Consider the following 22,203-nt stretch of genomic DNA (forward strand, 5'->3'; position numbering starts at 1 on the left):
TGAAGATATGATTGACTGTAAGGCTTCAAAATCAACTGTACCAAAGATGAGCTTGGATCATTGCCCAGAACAGAACTGAATGGTGATGTTCAGTTAGGTCCTGACTGTTGAAACGAAGTAAAATGTAGTAATTGTGCTCTGTTAGGTACACAGACACGTTAATGCTTTCCAATTTCCCCAACTGGGGATCTGGTGTCACTTTCCCTGTCTCTCCTATTTCATGCTTCACCGATGAGTATTATTGCTGCTCTGGACTTTTACTGAATGCCAGGTTTTTGGCAAAGAAGCGGGATCCAGGTGAAAACATCCGTCTCTTGCTGCATGTGAGTATGCTGCAGGTGGCTTTGAAAATGGCTTTTCAACTTTGAAGTCATTTCTTTAATTGGCTTTTTCAGGCTTGGATGAGGTGCACTGCTATCCTGGCTGCTTGACCCAGGTTATGAATCTCAGCAGTTTGGGCCCCCAAAACCCTTCATCTCCAACAACCAGGGAAAGCCTGGTTTCCCCAGGCAGCAGATTTGTACAGTGATCTTTTCCTCTCCTAGGAGGGAAAATAATTTATTCACCATTTCCTTACACTCATTTCTCAGTAATCTACCAGTTGAGTTTTGTGATAACCTTTCTGACGGACAACATGGTATGACTCCCTCTAAAGGTCACTGGTGAAGCAGCTATGCTCTTTCCCTTTCTCCTTGGGAGCTGCAAAGAAGAAAAGCTTCCATGCTGTGGCTTCTAAGGCCAAAATCCTGCTTACCAGGCTGGCAACTTCAGAAATTTCCCAGCCTGCCTATAAGAGTAGTCCAGCTCTACAGTACAAATTACTTTCAAACGAACATTTTCTACATACTAAATTAGAAAAATTACAGCAAAACCAACAAAGAGGTGACTCAGAGGGAAAAAGGAGGGGCAGAGGGACATGTCATTTTTCCATTCCTTTCTGGCTTCTTTACCTGGGTTGAATTTTGAGTATGTTAAGCCCTATCCTGTCTTCCCACTATTAACCACAAAGTCTTCAGATTTCAGTAGCTGACTTAAAGCAGGTAACTTTTTTCAGCCATCCAAATGGACTAAAGATGTTGTCAGGTACAAGATGTTTCATTAAGGATCTATCTGGTCTCCTTGGGGGCAGGGATTCTAAAGTTTGGGCCCCAAAGAAGGTAACCTAAGATTGGTCCCTACTAATTAGAGACAGCAGGAAGGCTTCCTCCAGGGTTTGTAAATGAACCACCAACTGGAACTCAAAGAAAATTCTGCATTTCCTTGATTTGTACAATCAACATCTTTTTATTGGCTTGTCTACAACCTTGGAGCCACCCAGTATGTTAAATAACTTCACACTTTGAAAAAGTGGTGGGGGAAATGAGGGATAAAATCATTTTGTGGGGCTTGGCATAAATCTGTATTTCAAATAAGCTATGTGTGAGCTGTGTCTTTGAGAGGAACACGTGCAGTGCAGTTTTGATCTGCACTTTATAGATGTACATAAGTAATACAAGGCCTGTTTTGATCATACAATTAAAAACAAATGTGATCCAATGTTGTAATACTCTTTGTCTACTTATATTCCTGAACAACAACTCTCAATCAGGATGTGAACCATCATGATCTAATGGTTTCGAAGAACTGGAACCCCATCCTCATTTTTGCCTGTGAACTTTTCCACATTCTGTCTTTGGGGTGGGGGCTGTCTCATATGTAATCATTCTAATGGGATAGAGTTTTAGTGTATGATATGGTTCCTGAAAGAAATAATCTAAAAATATTTAAAAATTGGTTTTCACAGTCTCCTTCTAAGTGCTTTGCTTAACATTTAACAACTATCTTCATTATATTATGATTTAAGAATTTGGGACTTTTTCAAAAACAGGAATGTTAAAGCTATTTGTATCAGAATGCTTTTAGCTGTAGGTTAACAGAAGATATAACTGAAAGTGCTCAAATAATAAAGGTTTATTTTTAATTTCATGTAACCAGACATCTGGAGGTAGGATGCCAGGACTGGTTCATTGAGCAGTCTGATGATGTCATCAAGATCAAGGTCTTTTCTTTTTGCTGGACATCCTCAGCTTGTGGGCACTGATATTTCACTTGACCGCAGTACACAGGGATATCATGCAGTGCGGACACCATCTAGTGAAAAAGAGGGCCTTTTCTTCCCATGTACTCTTTTCCTTAGGCCAGAAATTCAAGACTTCCAGCATGCTTCCCTCCCTCTTTGCTGGTCCAAGGGGCTAGGTTTGGGTTGTATATCCATGTTTAACCTCCTTGCTAGGAAGGGAATGGGACCACCATGATTGGCTTGAAGAACTCAGCTTCACCCCCTGGACTGGCAAAGGGCTCTCTTCCCAAAGTGCAGGGAATGGTGAATACCTGCACCTCCAGGAACAAAGACAGTTGAGGAGGGTATCTGTTAAGTCAACAGCTAAAAGTGACTTTTTGAACAACACTATTTTTATTTTAATATTTAGTATGAATATTTCATTGTTTTATCATATTGTGTTGTCTTTTCCCACACAGAATTATCCTGATATTTGTCTTAAGGGCAAAACTGTATCCTATGGGGAAAACATTTATCCTAGAGCCTAAGTTTTTTACTCATCTGATTCACCTAGAAAACATTTTATAAACAACTCAAAAGTTTTTCCAGAAAATGATCTTGTTCTTCTCAGTCCAGATCTATCAGGTATGCAGGAAGTGTTGCATATGACTTTAAAAGAGAATGGAAGTAGAATAAAAATCTGATTTTTAACTGCTTCTCCTAAAATAAGAAATGACAAGACATTTTTGCAATAGAAATAACTTGACTTTTCAAATGTGCTTATAAAAATAGTTTTATTTTAAGAAAAACTGCAGTACCTCTACATCTTAGTGAACAAGCACCGAGGACTGTGGACAAGGACGAGAGACTGTGAGGACAGGGTTCATCTGCAACATAAAGAAAATAATCATTCCTGCTTCAAAGGAAGGATTGTTGTGACAGTTGAATGACATTAAAATATGTCCACATGCCTTCATATATTTATTCTTAACAGAGTGGCAAATCCACATTAAGCATTCACCAAATTTGACTATTTTTACTTATAACAGTATTAATAAAAGTTGATACACAACCAAGTTAACATTTTCCTACACAGGGTGGTTAACATCAAACTCATAATTTTTAGAAGTAACAGCTCTGAGAAACAAAATATGAGGTCTTCCATACTGTTCATACTGCAGTTTTATAGGAGGTCTTGAACTGGTGCTTGTGTCTCTTCTGAAGAGTTCCCCAGATGGCTTAATATGGGTCAAAACTTAAAACCACAGTAGTGGCTTTACTGTCTTCTCAGCAGACATTAGAATCTCACTTTCCATTCATTCAGGGAGTAGACGAAATGTGTCACTCTGGTTCTTGAGAAGTAAGCAGGTTGAAGCATGTTGGTATGAGTGCTGCAAATCTCTTAACTTCCTTGCTTATTGTCCTGATAAGCTACATGCCCTGTATTTCAAACCAAGACTACATGAGCACAGGAAAAAAAACAAAACAAAACTGGCAGAATAAACAGTGCATGTGAGTATAAACATCAGTTTTTTAGCCAAAAAGAGTATCTTCTTCATAAGACATTACCAGTCCTTTTTGTTTTTTAGAATCTGTATGTCATACTTCTACACTAGGAAAATTTCCAGTAATTATCAATCAAATCAAAAAAATAGGTCATCAGCTTAAGGCCTTGCCCACATTCTCTTGCTCAGACTTTAAAAAAAAAAATTGTTGAAGTATAGTGGTTTTACATTTCTGCTGTACAGCATAGTGACTCAGTTACATATTTTTGTTTTCTTATTCTTTTCCATTCTGGCTTATCACAGGATATTGAATATAGATCCCTGTGCTATACAGTGAGATGTTGCTTATCCATCCTTTATATACCTGCTTGCATCTGCTAATCCCAAGCTCCCAGTGCTTCCATTCCTTACCCCCTTTCCCCTTTGGCAACCACAAGTCTGTTTTCTTTGTCTATGAATCTGTTTCCATTTCATAGATATATTCATTTGAGTCATATTTTCAGCCCCACATGTAAACAGTATCATATGGTATTTGTCTTTCTCTTTCTGATTTATTTCACTTAGCATGATAATCTCTGGGTCCATCCATATAGCTGCAAATGGCATTAGTTCATCCTTTTTTTGTGACTAAATAATATTCCATTGCATGTAGCACATCTTCCTTATCTGTTCATCTGTTGAGGACATTTAGGCTGTCTCCATGCCTTGGTTATTGTGAATAGTGCTGCTGTGAACATGGGGGTGCATGTATCTTTTCAAATGATAGATATGTCTGGATATACTGCTGGATCATATGGCAACTCTATCTTTATTTTTTTGAGGAACCTTCATACTGTTTTCCATAATGGCTGCACCAATTTACATCCCCACCAAGAGTGTAGGAGGATTCCCTTTTCTCCACATCCTTTCCAACATTTGTTATTTGTAGACTTGTTAATGATGGCCTTTCTGACTGGTGTGAGGTGGTAGCTCATTGTAGTTTTGATTTGCATTCTTGCTCACATTTTGGGTGTGACTCTTTGAATTGGCCCAAGTGCCACTCTTACCTGACCAAAGGCTCTTCATAGGAGAGGCCACAGTACGGAGGAACAGCAACAGTCACATTGACTGTAGAGGCCAATTTCTGGATCCAGGACTTTGGTTTGTAAGTAAATAAAGGAATTTATTATAGATATTACTGGGTATCTCAAAGAATCAAAAGCAAAGGGAAATGTCAGTATTCAAGAAGGGTCAAGATGTAACGAGGCTTAAAGAAATCCTGGCCGCAGAATCACACTTACAGTACCAGAACTTCTGCATCCTGCTTTTTTGTTTTCCTGAATGATGGCTTCCTTCTTTCTTATCACTGCAGACTCACTTTCCCTGAATGACAGAAAACATGACTACTATTAATATTCTAGCCTTATTATCTTAGAGCTTCAACCACACAGAGCAAGGCTGACCTTTTCAGTTCCAATTCCAAAATCCTGGAGAAAAACTCTACGTGGATCAGATTAACAGGAACAAAGAAATGGAGTACCATTTGGATCCATTCAGCAAGTTGCCTACAAGCAGTATCAGATTGTACTAATACATGGGTTCTAGTAGTTTAAAAAAATTGGGTGGGACAGTTCTCAATAGAAGAGTTGCCAGCCTGGCTATGCCATAGATACCCACTATTGCATGGATGTACTATAAAAATAATGCAAGGAAGTAGATGATTCTCACTTCTCATTTGTCAGCAACTGCTGCCTATGGTCCTTGAGAATTTCCCATTAAAGCTGTTCATTCACTGTTAGAGAGTTCAGGATGACGAGCTAGCTGGAGCTGGTGAGGGAGCAGAGATGACTGCACATGAAAGAGAGAGGGCACATCGCGGAAGCATCACCAACATGAAGCAGAGGGCTCTGGACCTCCCAGCTCTTTCCAGATTAAATCCTTATGGTTGTCCCAGCTGCCTCTCTTCCCTTCTGCCTTACACCTCTTTTTAATATTTTCTTTCATCATTTTTAAAATGAAGACTTTCTGCGTTGCTTATAAGACTTCTGTCCTCCTTCAGCACAGTAGTGCTCCACTTTAGGCAAAAGTTTAAAGTAATGCAGAGTGTCTGTTTTCAGAAATGTGCTGTTCTGTGTTTTTTGTTCGTTCTCTTAGAATAACAAAATCTGAGGATTGGAGTAAACCCACCTTGAGACACATCAAGTCCTTCCACTGTTGTGCACATCCATCTCTGGCATCCATGCGGAGTGGTCATCCACACTGCTTGACCACATTCCAAAGGGAACACACCACTTTTCAGGAGAGTCTAGTCTATGTTTAGATAGGTCTGACCGTTAGAAGTACTTCCTTGTATCAAGCTCCTACTGAGCCACAAATGTGTCTTTCTCTGTTGCTTCCACCTGTTGGTCCTAGTTCTACCGCCTGGAAACAAACAGAAAAGTCTAATCTGTTTCCTACATGCTCACTTTTCAAAAGATTCATCAGATGTTCGTCCCTAAGATCTTTCTCCTCCAGCTGAGCTACTGTTCGTCCTATATCTGTTCTCTGTTGCATGGGATTTCAAGTACCTCTATTAACAGGGACACTCTGTTCCAGAAGCTTTCCTTACTTAAATGTTCTTCATTCCTGCCCCCCGCCTCCGCCATAACCAGGCATAATCTTCCAGGTGTGAAAAAAGCAGCACAAAAAGAACAGAACTAATAATGTCTTTTATTATAAATATAGAACTTCTATTGAAGAAAATCACATTTATCTTTTAGGAAGATCAAACCTAGGCAGAGTCATTCTCATGCTGAAAATTATATAATAATTTGTAATGAAATTCAAATTAGAAAGAGTATTAAAATTTTCCAAGTAAATTTCAGGCCTCAGTAGTGGAAATGGAAAGGAAGTGGGGGAATTCATGAATTCCCATAGTTCTTCAAAGCACGTCTGCTTTACTTCCTTTATATTAACACAAATGCTAGTGTTATTCATTAAGTCGAAAACAGCAGGCAGAGTAAGCCCGCGTTAAGGGATCATTTGACTCTTTTCTTTCTCTTCATAAAATCTGTAATCTTAACAAATATTTGTGTCCTGTTTACATACACACATGCAGACACACACACACACACACACGCGCGACTCTGGGGTAAGCACTGTAGGGAACAGCAGCCCTCAAGGGACTAAGAATTAGAAGCTGTAAGACGAGCCTTTTGCTCCCTTCATTGGAAGGTGCTGTGTAAGCCAGTGTGTTGAGGAAGAGCAAGAGGTTGCCATGTTGGATTGAGTGCCACAGTGGGTTAGTCTGAATAAACTCTTAACTTTTTTGTTCCAGAGCACAGCTAGAAGCAGAACCCAACTTAAGAGTGCTGGAGTGAAGTTTGATGGGTTAATCAGAGTCCAGCCTTCTCTAGGATATTAAGTGGCTATCCTAAAATAGGGACTGATTGAGTCCTACTTTTATCTATAGCCACTTACCAGATCACCAGGGGAATTGATTATCTCAGAAAATGATGCAGAATATTCTTTCTTATTGAAATATTTTCATACTACATATATATTTACACTATACCCTCATGATAATTCAGTTTACTAAAAATCTGCCTGCAGTGCAGGAAACCCCGGTTCAATTCCTGGGTTGGGAAGATCCACTGGAGAAGGGATAGGCTACTCATTGCAGTGTTCTTGGGCTTCCCTTGTGGCTCAGCTGGTAAAGAATCCATGTGCAGTGTGGGAGACCTAGGTTTGATCCCTGGGTTTGGAAGATCCCCTCAAGGAAAGGCTACCCACTCCAGTGTTCTGGCCTGGAGAATTCTGTGGACTGTATAGTCCATGGGGTCACAAAGAGTTAGACACCGACTGAGCGACTTTCACTTTCATACCCTCATAACATATATATGTATACATGAGTGTGTAAAGATTCCAGGGCAGACAAATTTAAGATTTTGAATAAATGGTGACTTTTTATAAAACTTATAGGCATAAGGCACTCATTCTTTTTTTTCCTAAAAATGTCTGAATATGTGACCACATGTCAATATTGAAAACGACAGCTGTCCCATGCCCTATGAGACTGCACCTCAGCAGGAGAGTTTGGTGAGCTCCAGCCCACAGGGTCACAGAGTCAGACACAACTGAGCATGCACACACCGCCTCCAGGAAAGTCTGATACTTCTACTACCAGGAACATGTCTCTTAGCCCTCCCTGACCTTTCATCTCCATCAAGGAAGTTAAAAAAATTATGGCTGATTTGGGACAGGGCTAGGAGCCCTAGTTCCACAGCCGTATAGTTGGTTAGTTTCCCCTATGTTAGTAAAGCTAAAATGGAGGGTTTCATCACCTGGTTAGCCTCTGAAGTTTTAGTCTAGTGGGCTCAGGTGTAGCCTTAACTTCATTTGGTGACCACAGGGAAGAGATACAAGATGGTAGAGAGCTCAACGCTAACAACCACAAAAGATTCCTTAGATTAAGGAGGGTTGAGTTTATTTTTAAGTTTATTTATACAATTCATGATTATCTTTAGCAGCTTACCTAAGGGGTTCCAGTCTCAGCATCATTTATTCCTCTTCTGAATGTTATAGAACATATAAATGTAGAATTCATAGTCTCCCCGCTTTAGCATTAAAACAAAGGAAGATTTCGTGACTAATGAGCTATATTGAATAGTTGGGAATACTTTAAGTTGCTTTATCCATCTTAATTCCCTTACTTATATCTGTGTGCTTGCATAGTCACTCAGTCATATCCAACTGTTTGCAACCCCATGGACTATAGCCTGCCAGGCTCGTTTGTCCATGGCATTTTCCAGGCAAGAACACTGGGGGGAGCTGCCATTTCCTCTTCCAGGGGATCCTCCTGACCCAGGGATTGAACCTGCATCTCTTGCATCTCCTGCATTGGCAGGAGACCGTGCCACCTGGGAAGCCCTCCTTACTTACATAAATCTTTTCATTTCTCCAATAGGTTGTTCGGTTTTTACAAGGGGATTCTACCACCCATCTTGGCTGAAACACCAAAAAGAGCAGTAAAGGTAAACAACATATGCCTTCCCATCAAGTGAAAATGGGCTTAGTGCTTCAGCATTAGCACATCCCACAATAAGCTATGGGACATTAATGGGAATTAAATGTGAAATACTAAAATTTTTATATAGAAATCATATTTTTTATCATAATTAGACTTGGTCATTCTCTCAAATATTGCTATATTGGTTTGTGGATTTCTTTCTCCAGGTAAAAGCATTCCCTTCTAATGGTGAAATTACACAGAAAGCACAGTGGTAAATGAAATTCATGTAATCAAACCACAGCAGCCACAAAAGAGCTTGGACTTTTTCTCAAGGCAATTCGTAAACTTGCCTTTGGAGCAATAACTAGTAAAGAGAGAGAGGAGAGGAGGGAGGAAAGGTAGATAAACCTTCCCCTAAATCATTCTCATTTTATGAATAGAGTGAACTAATATAATATATTTCTTTGTGTGTGATTCTTATATAATACATTTATTTGGTGTGCTAACTTTGTTTTTCCACCCTGGTCTCCTCTGTTAAAATATTCTGTACTTGTTTTCACAAAATTACTATCAATGCTTCTACTACATTGATTTCCATTCTTTAACTACAGAACTATAGAGTTTTTTTAGGATTTTTTTTTTTAATGTGGTCCATTTTTAAAGTACTGGATCTGTTACAATATTACTTCTGTTTCCTGTTTTGGTGTTTTGACCACAAGGCATGTGGGATCTTAACTCCCTGACCAGGAATCAAACTCACAACCCCTGCATTGAAACGTGAAGTCTCAACCACTAGACCGCCAGGGAAATCCCACCTATGGAGGTTTATGTACTCCTTGCTGGTTCAGTATCTGGGTATGAACGTGGAGATCTAGCAGGACCTCCAGGGGAAAGTGAAAGTGAAAGTCACTCTGTCGTGTCCGACTCTTTGTGACCCCATGGACTGTATAGTCCATGGAATTCTCCAGGTCAGAATACTGGAGTGGGTAGCTGTTCCCTTCTCCAGAGGATCTTCTCAACCCAGGGATCGAACCCAGGTCTCCCACAATGCAGGCGGATTCTTTACCAGCTGAGCCACTGGGGAAGCATCCTGATCTAGCAGGACCTCCAAAGGAAAAAGAAATAAATCTGATCATGCTTTTTTCTAGGTTCTTTCAGACAGAAGTCCTGATCACAGTGACTCTGATGGCATTGCCCCCTCCCCCACACCACTGCCATCACCAAATACAGCTTTGTCTTTCCATAATAAAGATAACGTAAACTTAAAGACTTCCTTTCCAACTGATGACATAAAGCTTTTTCTCACACATTACTCAATTTGTATTCCCAACATTCCTGAAAGGTAAGAAAAAGCAGCTTATACTTTATACTCAGTTAATCAAGATGACTGGGTTAAAAATTATGATGAAAAAAAAGCCAACATATATACACAGACACCAAAGTTTTACTCATGTGAAAATGGAGATTTAACAGGATTTAATTCTGGTCTAGAGTACAGAAAGCAAAGCTTTAAAACATTTTTCCTCTATAAATTCACCTCTTCATTGCCATAGTTTTTGTGATTTTATATTATTACTTCACTACAAATTTCATTATAAGGATCTGAATCGCAATAGAGAATCTGGAAAAAGTTCACCAAAGTACGCAAGAGGGCTGAATTGAATTATGAAATGGCTTCACTTGATAAAAGATTGCCCAAGTAAACAAACAGAGCATACTTCCTGTTCAAGGAAAGTCACTTTGTCTCCACGGGATAATATATTCATTTGTTCAGAGTTTTACATGTATAAATAAAGTAAACTGTAATTACAGTTTTTCCTGGAATATTTTTCCTTAATATTATATGTTAGAGACAATTTAAGCTTTTAGAGGATTAACATTTATCAATGTTGAGCAGTCTTTTATGGAAGAAAAAAAAAGTTGAGCTTTACAAAACTGAGCTAGTCTCTACTTTAAAAAAACAATGCTCCCTGCCAGAACAATGGTTAACAGATGAACTTTTGGGCAACTGGATATGGTGTATGTGTCCCAGACATCTTGTTTCAAGTGGATTTTACCTTAAAATTATTGAGACATATGGTAAGTATGTTGGCTTTTTAAGTATGACTTTGAGTTAAGTGTATCTTTGCCAGATGGATAGCACCAGTTTTTCAACACAATTTATGAAAACATTCCTTTTATAGATATTTATCTTAGGATTTGTGAGGAAAATGATCATCTGATTGCAACGATTTCATACATCATAAACTGCTTTATTGTATGCCATCACAGTTTACTTTGAAAAAATATTCAGGCCATAGATATATACACACATGTATACATATGTCTATATGGTCTCTGAAATTACGTCTATATATGTATATGTATATAGAAAGAAACAGAAAATGTCTAGAAACATAATTTTTGTCTGTACTTTATTCTTTGAAATTAATTTCAGCATTAAAATAATAATATTCATTGATGCTAAATAAATGAAACTCCCCTTCACAAATAGAGACAGAATTAGTATTGCAATTAGCAAAAGGAAATGAAGACTTCTGAAAGAGACCAGTTGGTTGCTCAGAGACAGCAGGCAATGCATGCTGGATTCCAGGATCTAGTTTTGAGCATCACAGGTCCGGAAACACCATCAGTTCATGGTCAGACTCTCAAGGACTGCTTAATGCCAACCAAACTCACAAAATATTATATATTGTGAAGTCTATTTGTTCACCACTGTATCCTTTACACTTATCACAGTGCCTACAAGTAGATGTTCCATGGATATTAGATGAATAAATGAAACATATGGAATGGGAACTTCCCTGGTGGCTCAGTGGTAAAGAATCCGCCTGCAATGCAGAAGACCAGGGTTCAATCCTGGGTTGGGAAGATCCTCTGGAAAAGGAAATGGCTACCGACTCCAGTATTCTTGCCTGTAGAATCCCACGGACAGAGGAGCCTGGAGGGCTACAGTCCATGTGGTCACAAAGAGTTGGACACAACTGAGCGAATAGTACTTTCACTTTCATGTAACAAGAAACAGAAAGAAAATTTATTACTTTATAACAGGAGAATTCCTGTCCTGTTCCCCCAAATTCCCACATCTACTATTCAGAGTTTCCAAAAGGCCGAGACTTCCATTTCCAGCCAAGATGAAGTCACAGGGACCAGATTTACTTTGCTGCCTGAAACAGCAAAAACAGAAAATGAACAAAATATATGAAACCAGGATATTTTTAAGACACTGGACATGAAACAAAGAGGGAGAGTCATACCTGAGATGCAAAACAGATGAGATGTGCCCTGCAAATTGTCGTAACTCACTGCCTTGGGTTCTCAGCTCAGGAATACACAGGAGAAATCCAGTTGACTGCCTCAACCAGTAGACTCCCTGGGTTGAGAAAGAGCTGAGAGGCTGGGAGGGAAAGACATCTAGAGTTCGCAGGACACAGCACCAGAGAAAGACAGATCTGCACAGAAAGAGACACCTAAGATCTGCAGAGGGACACCTCCAGTATCCCGCTGACCAGTGCACATGTGAGGAAACTAGCAAGGCCTGGAAAGTGTGGTTGAAAGGATTCGCAGGAACAGTGCCAGCAGTCACACAGGACTGGGAATAGTGCCTGTTACTACCCACCAAACTGGGAGGCTTCAAAATGTATAGGGCATTGAGAGCAGTACCCAGAAGGGTTTGCTTCTGTGATGGGGAATAGTCAGTCCTAGTCTGGGCGCTTCTCAGGGCCTACTTGTTAAAAGTATGACCCAAATGGATCCGACTGTTTCCCTGTAATGTAACTGCCTCTCAGAACAGATGATCTGGGAGGTCAGCTTAATCATCAGATTGTTTAGTGAGCAATGAAAGTACCCTCCAGAGGGCTGGGTCACCCAGGAAAACCGTGCTCACCTCCCCTGTCCAACCACAGCTTGACACTTCTCCAGGGACCACACAGCCTGTCCTCCAGGTCCAACCCCTCTCCCAACCAGACTACCAATTTCAAGGTTCCAGTAGATAGATTATGTATACCATAGTAATTTGGATTCCAGATTTTATGTTCAAGATTCCCAAAACCTTGACTGACTATAAAGGTTTTCAAAACTCTTTAGTACACATTTGCATGACTTTGAATAGGTAACATTACTACATGTTGTTGTTATTGTTCAGTTGCTAAATCATGTCCAACTCTTTGCAATGCCATGGACTGCAGCACTCCGGACTCCTCTGTCCTTCGCTATTTCCAGTGATGCCATCCACTGTCAGGCCCTTCCCCTCCCGCCCTCAATCTTTCCAAGCATCAGGGTCTTTTCCAACGAGTAGCTCTTGACATTAGGTGGCCGAAGTATTGGAGCTTCAACATGTTGACTCTCCTAATTTCATCCTTGAAGAGTGTAATCTCATTTCTTATGTTATAGGGTAACTTTATCACTTCTTTGACTAAATATTATGAAGGCAATAAAGGATTAGTGCTGCATAGAAAGGAATTAAAATAACAACTAATCTACCAGTTCTTAAGAATATAGTCTAGTATAATATCTTTTAAGCTTTACATATGGGAGACATTCAATAAATATCTGTTGAATGAATGAATATTTTTAGCTAATAATGGGTTTCACATTCTAATGACATTACATTATTTTAATATTGTTGGAAATCCATTTTAAAATATTTTAACTTTTGCTTTCTTGAGATATTTTATTTTATATTCAGTAATTTAGACTTTGATTGAAAAGGTAGAAATTAAAACAAGTATTTTTTTTTAAGTTCAAAGCACTATTTATTAGAATATGTAATATATATTGTTCATTACTTTTGGATTTAATCTATTAGCAACTTATCACTGATCTAGGAGGCTTCTTTATTGCCAGGAACCTGAATCACTTCATCCCAGCCATAACCAGAATCTTCCAGGCAGACTGCTGATGAGTACCAACCCGCTAGTGGTAGCTTCTCTCTTTTTTTTTTTTTTTAACAGTTTTAGAGATGGGAAAATGAAAAGCCTAGAATTGCCCCAAAGTGTAGACTTGGAATTCCCTGTGAGAACTGCTTAGAGTTACAGGTCAAGTCCGGGATTCCCTGGTAGCTCAGCTGGTAAAGATTCCACCTGCAATGCAGGAGACCCTGGTTCAATTCCTGAATTGGGAAGATCCCCTGGAGAAGGGATAAGCTACCCACTCCAGTATTCTTGGGCTTCCCTGGTGGCTCAGTCAGTAAAGAATCAGCCTGCAGTGTAGGAGACCTGGGTTTTATCCCTGGGTTGGGAAGATTCCCTGGAGGAGGGCGTGGAAGCCCACTCCAGCATTCTTACCTTGAGAATCCCCAAGGACAGAGGAGCCTGATGGGCCACAGTCCATGGGATCACAAAGAGTAGGACATGACTGAGCGACTAAGCACAGCCCAGCACATCAAGTCCACGTTCCCACACTTCTTCGAGATCTGTTTGGTCTATAATTTCTTTTCATGGCAGAAAGTCAGAAAGAAAAAATGCATACTCACACTGGAAGGGAACAAGGTAGTGAGGCATTCTGCGAGGTCCATCCTCTCCCAGAACTTTCCTGAACTCACATGGACCCCTTAGAGCATGTTTCCAAAATATAGGCCATGACCTGTGAGCTCTGAAATCAATTTAGTGGGTCACCAGAAAAAAATTTCTGATGAATAGAAAGAAACAGAATGTATTACACATAGTAAAGGGGTAAACATTGTTTTACAGCAGTGTTTTGTTTCAGTTATAAAGGTGAGTGTGTGCTACATGCATGTATGTACCTGAGTTGGGTAAATAATTTTTACCTAGTTTGTGGTCAGAAAAGTTTGAAATCTTCTGCCTTTAAGGAACTCAGCTTCCAGGGTCAGGGAAGGCAAGAAGATTTCAGCAGGAAGAAAATTCTAGCACAGACAATCTCTTCCCAAACCACTAAAAATCATGGCTCAGCAGTGAGCAGTGCAGTATAGTGGTTGAGAGCAAACTCAGGCTTTGGAGTCGGACGTAGTAAGAAACCTCAATCCTTTGACTCACTAGCTGCAGGACAGATATCTACAAATGGGAATCATGATTGCGCTATAACCTGTCATATGGATTAAATGCAGTAGCATGTGCAAAGGCCTTAGTATGTTTCCTGGACCACAGCAGGCTCTCGTGAATGATCCATGTCAATAAGGGATCTATGGTCCCTTTAGTCCCAAAGTGAAGAAAGGAAATGGAAACTAAGATTATCTGAAAGTCTCCAGTGTGCCAGGACTGTCAAGAAATCTTCCTCAGGTTCTTTTATTTAAGGACTACTCTAGAAGCGAAGTCTTGTGTCCTCTTCCAGAGCTAAGTCAGGATTCAAACCTAGGACTGCTCATGTCAAAATCCACATAAAGTGATTATCTAAGAATTGTTATGATGATGACCATGAGGAGAAAGAAAAACAAATTATTTTTTAAACCCAAGACCATAACCCTTTTCCTTTTAATCATTTCTAGTACATCTCTCATTAACTGTGGTGGCTCCTGGTGTTACTAGTTGAACATCAGGATAGTTTCAGGGTATTTACCATCCACTAGAATGTTAAACCGAGAAGGCAGGGGTTTCTCCTTGTTTATGCTGCATCCCCAGTGTGTGAACCAAGAAATATTTGTCAAATCAGTGAAAGAATGAATTCCTGCTCTATGAAAGTCTACATCCATAGTTGATCTAAAGGGCCATAGCACAAAAATCATTCCTGAGTCTTTAAAAGAATCAATCTATCTGGTGACGTAAAGACCCTTGAATTGCCCGAAGATTCATGAGAGCCACGTCTACGTGTAACTACCTCTTTCTAACAACAGAATATTATCTGGCTTTCAAATCTACATTTTTTTCTTGCTCCATTGTACTGGGTTATAAAGTAATAGAGTAGAAGACATTTAAGACCATAAAATGCCCATGCCATTTCTGTAGTCTTGAGAATCAGACCCTAGCAGGACCTAAGAGTGTGTTTTATCGGTGATTTTGGCAGGGTACCTAACAGAGAATCCAGGAGCAAAACATCATGTTCAACCAGATTGTTGTCCAAAATGCATAGCATAGAAAGAGAGGAGAAAAATTTATTGGGGGCATATTATACAAAGTGACTGATTAGATTTGCCTCCATAGAAATCTCTTCACAGAGAAAATTATATTAAACATCAACTATTGAAAGAACCAACAAAATCTTCATCATCATCATCATCAGATTTTAAAGGGAAGATTAAACAGCTGTCTTTCTTCATTCAGATTGAAGACAGTTTTACTTTCAGGCAGGGGACAGATTAAATGTGTCCTTGTTGGGTCCTTTCCTAGTTTATCATGGCATCTTCATCATTATTGTGTGTTTAGAAATCCCATGGAACAGTAGAGATACACAGCAATATAAATGCGAGTTACAGCCGAGAAGTGGGTGTCTTTTATAAGGGGGTTAGAGAATTGGGCATTCACTGGGAAAGCAGGTCATAGAGAAAACATAAGAGACCTAAGACTTCAGGTCTCTATGCCTATAATTTTGAATCACTGCCATAAAAAAGAAGTCTATTGATGTCTAGGGAAACTGAAAATGGTCATGGTAAATGGCAGCTGTATGGTTCATTTACTGCTATAAAGGATTCCATCAGCTCTTCTGTAGGTTATTATAGCTGCATTTAAAAATGTGAATGTTCAAGTAAGATTCAATAGCAACTACCCGAGACTGGATTAAAAACTGTGTTCGATGGTTTATCATTTTTTAAGTTGCTAGTGAATATAATGATTTACTAAAGAAATTAGAGTCAATTTAAAGGTTTGTTGCAGGAAATTGTTATAAATCTCCGAGTTTGGTTTTGTTTCACAGTTTTTCACCTTTGAGCAGTACAAGAAATTGCTTGGATATGTGTCACTGTCACCAGCATTGGTAAGTGAGAGTATTTATTATACTTAAGTGTGTGTGTTATTTCATAAAGCAAAATCTGGAAACAAAAACCCTTTTGATTCCCCAAGCTCAGCTACTAAAATATGAATTTGAGTTATTCAATGTTCAGCTACTTGTTGAAAGCCATCTTCCTAATAACTCACAATTTGGCTATTTTATAGCTCCCAGTGATGAATTTATGATAATAATGATATGTGTGGAAAGGCCCATATGAGATATGGTCAAGAATATAAAATAAAGGGTACATTTGTCAAAGACTCCTTTAAACCCAAAAAATGCATGTGTTTACATACATACTACACGTATCTATTTATGTGAAAGTCAGTGTACCTAAAATTGTTTCCTAACAGGTCACTTTTCCAGCTTTTGCTCAAGCTGTAGTAAGTATAGGACTTCAGGTCACTCTGTGGTCAGATGCACACTGAGGGGCCCTTTATAGTTGGGGAGAATAGTGATCTTACAATGTCAGATCAACTATTACATAAAAGTCATTTGGTGATTTGAACATTTGTAGATACCACTCCTTTCTTTCTTAGTGATTTTGTTGCTTTTCACAAAACAAGTTAAATTATATTGGCCAAGTATGTTGTATCAATATCAGTGCAGCGAGAGCCCCAGAAAGAGCCAGTGCAATAATTTCTCCTCAAAATCTGCAAAACAAGACTAAACTAAACTATTTGACAACGTGCTTTCCAACCTCTATGAATGTACCTTACAATGTACCTTCCATCCTCCAGTTTACCTGATGGAATGCACCTCAGAACTCAGCCAAAGGGGTGGTGTTCTGAACTTCAGCTCTTTAATTACTTTGCATGCTTAGTCGCTTCAGCATCCAACTCTTGGTGACCCTATGAATCCTAGCCCACCAGGCTCCTCTGTCCATGGGATTCTCCAGGCAAGAATACTGGAGTGGGTTGCCATGTTCCAGGGGATCCTCTGGATCTAGGAATTCAAAACTGTGCCTCCCACAGCTTCTGCATTGCAGGGGGATTCTTTACCTCTGAGCCACCAGGGAAGTGGTAATTCACTGGGTTTCCCTGGTGGCTCAGCGGTAAAGCTTGCAATGCAGGAGACGCGGGTTCTACCCCTGGATCTGGAAGATGCCCTGGAGAAGGAAATGGCAACCCACTCCAGTATCCTTGCTTGGGAAATCCCATGGACGGAGGAGCCTGGCAGGCTATAGTCTGTGGGGTCGCAAAAAAGTCAGACATGACTGAGGAACTAAACAACACCAAAGATTGATTAAGAATTAGCTGCTATTTAAAAAAAAAAAATCATACATGCTCCCTTTCTAGGAAGGCTCCAGTTAAGAAACCCAATAGTGTTGCTTTGTGTTACAACAAGGAAACCTCTGGTCCAGGCTCCTGCTTAAACAAGGGGGCTGTGAGGAGGCCTCTCGTGGAAGGAGAAGTAGTAGCATGAGTCCTAAAATTAGCTGAGATTTCTTGTTAATTCCTCACTGTCTTCCCTGAATGTCTCCCCTCACTTTGGAAACATCTTGTTAAAAAGAGGATGGTTTCCAGAAGGTCAGCTGGGTGTTCCTGGGTAGAGCATCTGTACCATGTGAGAGACCATGCTTCTTTCTTGATAACTCAAAAAGAAAAGCATTTGGCCACTCCAGATCCTCTCACTGAATTCATGCAAACTGTATACAGTTTTTCTTTTTTCTTGAACTCACTTATTTCAGTTTCTCTTTGATACAGCTAGACACTTAAACAGCTGTTAAATGTCCCTTGGTGCTCTCACATGAAAAGCCTGGGAGGCTGGGAACCTGACAGTTACCCCTGTCTCTGGAACAACCTGAGTAACACGATATGCTGATAGCTGATCAATTCTTTTGACAAGGGACTGCTGAACACTAGTTCTGACAGCAAATGTAGCTGAGTTTTATAGAAGAACAAAAAAGTGAATTACTTGGAAGGTTGCATGTAGTAATAAAAACCTGAACATCTGGATTTTAGCTTTTTTCAGTCAGAAGAGTTTGGGACTAGTATTTTTCTTCTTCTTCTGCTTTTGGCTTCCATGATGGGGGTCTGAGATAAATGAATAAAATATTTGGTCTGTTACCCTATACAGATATGTTTAAAATTGTGATGAAGGGGCATTAAAAGAAAACATTGTTAGTTATTCTCTCCTGAAATCTGTGTAAAATCTTGTTCTTCCTCTTTATGCAACAGTAACAGTGGTTTTTAGTAACAGTAACAGCAATTTACAAGACTCTTTCACACATGATTTTGACCCTCATAATAATCTGATTAAATACAAAGATTAGATATTATAGTCTCCATTTTACAGTTGAGAAAACTGTGACATAAAAAATTCATTGTTTTTTTCCATGGAAAGGCATTTTATTTTAAATATAGTAAGATGGACAGGGAGGCCTGGCGTGCTGCGGTTCATGGTCGCAAAGAGTCGAACACGACTGAGCGACTGAACTGAACTGAACTGAACTGAATGTGTACATGTCAATCCCAAACCCCCAAGTTATCTCTCCCCTCCTCCCTTCCCCTCTGGTAATAATGTTTGTTCTCTGAGTATGTGAATCTTTTTCTGTTTTGTAAATAAGTTCATTGTATCATTTTTTTTTAGATTCCAAATATAAGTGATATTCTATGAGATTTGTCTTTGTTTGACACATTTCACTTAGTAGTAATTTCAAGGTCCATCCATGTTCCTGCAAATGGCATTATTTCATTCTTTTTAATGGCTGAGTCATATTCCATTGTATGTACCACATTGTCTTTAAAAGATTCAGTTATTTCTGTAGAGTTGCAGCTGACACACATGGTGTTTTTGTGTGAATTATGAAAAGGTGCTCCTTTCTCCTGACTAGTGGCTTTCCAGAACTCCCACTTGGCAAATAGGGTGCAGGCTGATTTCGGCCTCCAGCTCTGGTCACACAGCCAATAAGATGGCAGAATCAGAACCTAAACCCAGATCCCCTGGCTCTGGATCCTGCCCTGGTTCCATCTTGCCTCCCCTTCTAAGGATGTAGAACATAGTTTTCTCCCTTTTCTCTTTTAGTCTCCTATTACAGACTCCTAATAAGAGCTTCTGTTCTTCACTCTTCATTGGCTTTTTTCTTCTCCTAGTTGTATAATCGTATAACTTCTCCTAGAGTTAGAGCTTCGGCACTAAAGAATTATTTTTTCCAGCATCTGTATGAAGGTTTGAGACATTGTTTTATTTTGTTTTCCTGCCAAGTGTGTGTGTTTTAATAGTTGTAGTTATTTAAGTTTCTGAAAAAAACCCTTCAGCATTCTATTCAGAAGAAAATTCTAAAAGTTGTTCTTTCCTAGTGCAGAAATTCTTAACAGGTAGAAAATAACCTGAGACACAGTTACCTTTTGCTGAATGTTCTAGATTTTATTTGAGCCCTTCAAGACAACCTAGCAACTTCTGACCTCAACCTTTATCCCTCAGCTTCTAGGTCTGGAAGAATAGGGCTCAATTTGAAAAAACAGATAAAGGATGAATTTTAAAATGATTTTTTTGTTTCTTAACTTCCTAGAATAGTGACTCTAAGAATGTGGCTATATATTTAAATATTTTCAACTATACTCTTTGTTTACCTGAAATTTAGCTTTTTCTGCCCCTTGAATTTTTTATATGCTCACTAAATGTATTTAAGCAGTTGTTTAAAAACGAAGCTCTCCTTTTACTAAGTCACACTCTTAGTTGTTACATGTGCAGATGTTTTAGTATCCACCTTAAATACATAAAACAACCTTGCTTTTCATTAAAGGACAAAGTCATTGTTGATGGGGCTTTGACGTTTTATTTTGAATTGTTAGGATGTGGTTTGTGGCTTCTGTAATTTCTGCTTCATGAATTGTCAGCATCAAATCAAGATCTAAAGCTGTTTAGTAATGGTATATGGTGCATTTATGTGAGTTTCTCCATTCTCATCATAACATTCAGCTGCATAGTGTAATGAGTAAGATGTTTAACCTCATACACATGATAACTTGTTTTAAAGTATTGATTGACTTAATTTTTCTAGACATTTGCTGTTGCTGGACTGGGATCTGGACTAACAGAAGCCATCGTGGTCAACCCTTTTGAGGTAGTAAAAGTTGGCTTGCAAGCCAATCGGAACAGATTTACAGAGGTAATCATTTAACGTTTTCCTATTGTTGAGGGAATGTAAAAAATTATTTTTCAGTCTATAGTATAAAATTATGAACCCTTCTCCTAGCCACTTGTTAAAGCCATAGTAACTTATTGTTAAGGAAGTAGCATAAGAAAAAGTCAAATTCTTCCACAGGAAAGTGCTAACAAAAAAGCACTAAAGTCTGATGGACAAACATGTTTAGACATTTTTATTTTAGAGTTGTAATGTAATGTATAATGACTTATTTGGAAATATTTTCTCTACTTTTGGCAAAACCTCTATTTCACATTTTACTAGAATAGACTGTAGCAAAAAACCACTGGGGTGATAATATTGTTGTGCTTTTTTAAAAAAAATTATGAAATCATTTTTTCAAAATTACTTCACTCCATTCCCCACTCCACCCACTGCCTTCCCCCAAAGATTCTGATAATCTGTCAAGTTTGTCTTTTGGTTAAATCTGAATGAGTGGGTTACTAAACCTGTGTAGACGTCACCACTTGGACAATGATGGGTCTTGACATTTAATCACTGGTACATGATGTTCCATGAAGACAGATTCCCTTGGTCTGTGCTGCCTTCACTTCCTTCCAGTTGCCTAATAATTCCCTTTAAACCAACAAGTCCAATTGTTCTTCTTTTATTCTTTTGGGTGCCAAACCGAAGGTAGGAAAAAAATAAGGAGATTGGCAGTTCAGGTCCTTTCTTAGCATTTGAATTCACTTCCACAACTGGGTAGCATGTGGTATAAATTGGTCTAGAGGATCTGCTGACCTGAATTTCTCCATAGAAAAGCTCCCCTGCCTACCACTTAAGCAGCTGCTAATGGGTGGAGACCCTGCTCACTCCCACCCCACTTCCTGTCTGCTGATACTGCCTGAGAGCTCTCTGGCAGCTTCCTGAGCAGAACTATGGGAAAGAGAGAGAGCCTTACTCACCTTAGCTGCCAAGGCCTACAGAGGACAGGGCTGGGCTGCTACAGCTCCTCAGATGAGGTCAGTCCTAATTAAGGGAGATTTTTTTTAAGTTTCAAAAGGTTGTGCTAATTGCAGAGATACACAGCACTTTAGAAAAGGCTGAAAATCCCTGTATTGCCCTACTCTGTTTCTGTTTTGCTTTTTCTCTATTCTTCCTTGAATGATGGGAAAAGATGGCAGGGACCAGAAGGAAATAAAAAGAAACACTTCTCCAATGTCCTATCAATATGGAGCATTTAAGACAGCCCCCATGGAATCTGCTCAAGGAAAATTTGATTTGTTAGACTGGGAGAATTACCAGCTAGGAGAATTGGAGCTCCCCATTCAGTGTCCCATTTTACCTATTGGGAAGCATGTCTTGGGGCAGGAAGGAGTGAGCAAAAGAATACACAGGCCTTCCAACTGCAGTCCTTCATCAAGACAGCATGTAAGTAGAGAAACACAAAATGGGACAGAGCACCAAGAAGCATTCACAGGAGTGAAAATAACGAATTATCATAGCACCCCTACTCACGCCTAATGTTCTTTTTCTCTCCTCTGCCTTCAAGGAGGTTCTGCACTGAGGCCATGTAAGCGCTGGTTACGTTTTGCATGTGCCAAGGCCTTGCTAGAACACATTAAATGCCCCTGCAGCCCGACACAAGAATGCTGCATGTGCACGTGCTCCTAGTTCATTGACCCAGTGTGGTCTGTGTAAATTGTTGGTATATATGTAACTG

At 39.4% G+C, this 22,203-nt stretch overlaps 1 protein-coding gene across 19 annotated transcripts in view; it reads left to right on the forward strand.

Annotated features, from left to right (window-relative positions):
• The window catches only part of SLC25A21 (solute carrier family 25 member 21), a 528,802-nt gene that overhangs the window by 459,823 nt on the left and 46,776 nt on the right, over positions 1-22,203 (forward strand). For all 19 annotated transcript variants that reach the window (XR_015149715.1, XM_086363516.1, XM_086363521.1 and 16 more), the window contains 3 exons: positions 8,468-8,534; positions 16,316-16,375; positions 20,397-20,504. Coding sequence is in view for 18 of the 19 variants with exons in the window: in XM_086363516.1 (XP_086219642.1) it covers positions 8,468-8,534; positions 16,316-16,375; positions 20,397-20,504 (235 nt within the window). In the remaining variant the exon portion in view is untranslated. The remainder of the gene's footprint in view (positions 1-8,467; positions 8,535-16,315; positions 16,376-20,396; positions 20,505-22,203) is intronic.

This window comes from Bos grunniens, chromosome 21 (assembly GCF_055505025.1).
Source record: "Bos grunniens cultivar Pamir isolate PY7600 chromosome 21, Bosgru_T2T1.0, whole genome shotgun sequence".
NCBI lineage: Eukaryota > Metazoa > Chordata > Mammalia > Artiodactyla > Bovidae > Bos > Bos grunniens.